The 3,860-nt window shown below is 45.1% G+C and overlaps 1 protein-coding gene across 1 annotated transcript in view; it reads left to right on the forward strand.

The window, feature by feature from the left end:
* Positions 1 to 3,600: 3,600 nt before the first annotated feature.
* Positions 3,601 to 3,860, forward strand: part of STYX (serine/threonine/tyrosine interacting protein) — a 10,272-nt gene continuing 10,012 nt past the window's right edge. Inside the window, exon 1 of the mRNA XM_014520495.2 lies at positions 3,601 to 3,684. Coding sequence (XP_014375981.1) covers positions 3,616 to 3,684 — 69 coding nt within the window. The 5' untranslated portion in view covers positions 3,601 to 3,615. The remainder of the gene's footprint in view (positions 3,685 to 3,860) is intronic.

The following is a 3,860-nucleotide window of genomic DNA, read 5'->3' on the forward strand; positions in this document are numbered from 1 at the left end:
CCCACCCCACCCCAGCTGTGCAAGACCTGCCCCTGTCCCTGCCTCTGCCCCATTCCCTACCTCACCATTGTTTGGGAGGGGGTGGTAGATAGAGGCCAGAGTAGTGAGGGAGGGAGTGAGGCTAGGGCTGGGGTCTTGATCTGCCCCACCATGACCCTTTCCCTTCTCCCCGCCCCCCCCTCCCCCCTGGACTTACCTGCTTCATGGGGGATGGGGGAGTGTTAGATCTTCAGTTCCTTTTAAATTCCAAAAGTGATCTCCGACCTAAAAAGGTTGGAGAGCACTGTATTACAAGTAGCTCATGAGTACTGTACCTGGAAGGTAACGCTGAAGTTACTCAACTTCAAATATATCTGTGCCTTTGGCAGTGCGCACTCTCTAGTTGGTTTTATTACAGTCTCTTCCCTGTTTGTGTGGGCTTTTCACATGTTAACAGGGAAAACATGTTTGAAAGTATGGTTTAATGCTTTAATTTGAATTGCTTCTCCCTGAGAAATGGGCTCAGGTTCTATTCTGCAGTCCGGGAGTTAGCAGAAGAATTGTATGTGGATACCCACGGCTCCGAATGTTCGCACCATCTCAGAGTCGGTTAAAGACTCATTGAGAAATGTATGTAAATCAGAGGAGAGATAAAGAGTCAACTTATCCCCAAGCCCTAGGGTTGGCAGTAATGCAGTTTTGAGACCTGTTTCCTACTCCTGCTTTTGGGTTCAGGAAGTCACATTTCACAGTCCTTCCGCAGAAGTGTACTGCGCCCATGCCCATGACCTGCCATCAGAGCTTGGGTCAGTGGCTTGCTTTTGCTCGCTTGCTCTCTTTTCTTTAATACCTTTTTCCTTTCTCATTGAGAACAGGGAAGGAATTTTAACAGAGCCCTGGAATGGCATGAGGGAAGAGTGTCTAGAAACTAGAAGTGGTTCAGTGAAAGGGCAGTTTAGCAGAGCTCATAGAAATACTCACAGAGCTGCTGGAACTAAGCTGTGTTTCACCTTGATCATTTCTTGTGTGTTTTTTCTTTTCCTACCTGTTATCTTTTTAGGTGGCATATTATTTAAAGTGGCTGTCTTCCGTGTTGGCGGATGTAGTTCTCAGTCTTGATTAGCTCCTATTAACCATTAAGTGCAGGAAATGGGTGACTGTTGACATGAATAGAGAATTAATGAGAAAATGAACTGCAAAATGGGAAAGCTTACTGTAAGGCAGGAAGGGAGCAAGGAGGTTCTGCAAAGTGAAAAGGGAGGAAGAAACGGGTCCCAGCATCTAGAGCAGTGATCCCCAGCCAGTGTCTCGATCCTGTGAAGGGTGCCACAAGGTGGGAGGAGATGAGCACAGGCTCATCCCTGCCTGAGCATTTCCCTGTGCCCAGGGTAAGCACTGTAATAAGCTAGTTTTGAAATGGGGTGCCTTGAATCTCACAAGGTTGAGAACCATTGATCTAGAGTGTGTACGCAGAATAAAGATGTGGTATATAAGGAGCCACAGATGGACTGACCAGAATGCATATTGCCTTGCAGGGAAAGGGGGGCAGGGTTTGTGGTGGTGCAGGAGTCGGACATGCTAGCTACAAGAAATAGCATTCATATCCACATGACTAAATATAAGAGATGTGCACTTATGATCCATGGAGTCGTTACTATCAGATAAAAACAGAAATACCATATTTACTTGAATACAAGATGACCACCCAATAATTAGATTCTATATATGGAACGTTTATAAATTTGTTATAATCTTCTAGGTATAGAAGAAAGAAGAATCTAATTACTGGAGGTTTGCCTTAAATTTGTCTCTCTTCCACTGCTACAACAGGCAAAATAAATCAGGGTGATCAGTTAGCCCCCTTGCCCTCTTCCCCCTGCAGCTCCTCCTGCCCTCTGCCTGAGCACATGGAAGTGAAGCAAATTTGAAAACCCTGATTTTGAAATAAACATACATATAGTAGTTTGTATGTCTGGCAAATTTACTTCGCTCGTGCAGAATTGATGCAGTTCACCTTTTCTGAAACTGCTTTAAGTTTTAGCACAGGCACTCCATAAACAGACTTTTAAGCAGCACTTTTGTACCTACTTATATATAGTATAATCTGTGTAGGATATTAGTCCAAAGCCAAAAGGCTCATAATGTACCTTATAGTTCATTGGGCTGGGCCCCAGCAGAGTCAACAGCATGTTAAGCCATGGTGACCCCACAGCTCAGCACTGCTCAGTATGTGTGTGTAGTCCAGATACCTCCCACAAAGGACCCGTGTGCTAATTAGCCCCCTACTTATAACTGGAACCAGGTGTTCTTGTCATGAGTCCTGGGATCCTGCAAAAATCTAGATGCAGATGAAGTGCACGACAACCTCATGGAGGGCAGGGCCACACTAATCATATACAACAGGCTGAGAAAGGGGGTGACAGGGATTCTGGGTGAACTGCTTGGTGATGTTTGTCAGACATCAAAGGCTGGTGAAGGAACAAATCATTGGCGATGGGAAAGAAAAGCACAGCTCAGCTGTGGGCATGAAGAGGAAGTTGAAATGTATGCAGTGTAGTGGCTCACCATGACTTGGAAAAAGAGTCCGCGCTGAGGGGGACTGAGCAAAATGAGCATTACCATATACTTTATTCAGATGGGTTGTGCTAACCTATCCTTGTGGTAGGTTCCCATCGATATGTTTGCCCAGTATGAGCCATGTGTCGTATAGTCGTGCTCTGTTGGCTGCATTTAATTAGCTTCATGGGTGGTTTCCGTGACTGAGCACATGCTGCTTTTGGCAGCACTTGCATGATGGACAGCGTATTTAACGAGGTTCCCTTGTATGTGAATGTAAGACCAGGGGTGTTTTTTTCCCTATGCTGATTTGGGGCAGAGGAGATGGACCTCCTCTTGTGTTTATCTGAATACGGTAGTTATGTTGCAGCTTGCTCTACAGTGGAAAGGGCGCGTGGAGTTACTACACAAAGTGTACATTGCTAGAATTGGCAAAGCTGTTCTAAGCGTTTAGAAAGAAGTTGGCCTGACTGTATCGAATGACATGCTATAAATGGAGTTACCTGAAAGGTTTTTTTTCTGTTGACACAACTGGTTGTGCTTTCAGCAGCTGTAGGAATACTGCTCTTGGTCACACTGGATACAAAATTCTGTTGCTGCAAAACTGCTAAGGCTTGTCTACGTGGGGAACAGCATGCGAGTGTACATACTAGCTGCTCTGCTGACGTACCCCTTGCACGCATTTGGTGTGTCAGAAGAGTGCCTTAGTGCGAGCTAGCTTACTCCATGCAAGTCAAATAAGCAAGCTCATATTTAGCGAGCGCTAGGTATGTCCACAGAGGGGGCTTGCATGACATCATTCCTACTTCGTATGCTTTCTTTGGAGATGCACCCTGAGAGACAGGTTAGGCTTGATCCAGTCAGCAGACAGTGTTAAATTTGCTCTTTTCCTTCACTGGAATCTTGCTTTCCTGAGTCCATCAGTCTTCCCTGCCTTGACACCTCGTTCTGAATCTGCCGCTCATAAATAGCAGGCACCTAGTTCAACCCAGAGAGTCCATTTTTCAGCAAATTTGCTATTTTGTATTGTTCTTCTTTTGTTTTACTGCTAAATTAGCTTTTTTGCACATTCCCTATCGTATGTGTGTATATATATTTTTATTTTATTTTTTAAAGGATTGGACCTATCCCATGAGAAGAGAGATGCAGGTACGACATTATTTACGTTCTTCAAAACCCAGCGGCTTCTTCCACAAGCACAAAGAGCTGTCAGATGAAAGGCCTGGGCTCAAAAATAATCTCAGGCTCTTCGATCTCTCGCTGGCAGCCCTGTGGAGGAATGAAAGTCCGTCCCTGGGGAGGGTGCATGTTCTCTTGTTCTTTAA

This window comes from Alligator sinensis, unplaced genomic scaffold (assembly GCF_000455745.1).
Source record: "Alligator sinensis unplaced genomic scaffold, ASM45574v1 scaffold358_1, whole genome shotgun sequence".
Taxonomy (NCBI): domain Eukaryota; kingdom Metazoa; phylum Chordata; order Crocodylia; family Alligatoridae; genus Alligator; species Alligator sinensis.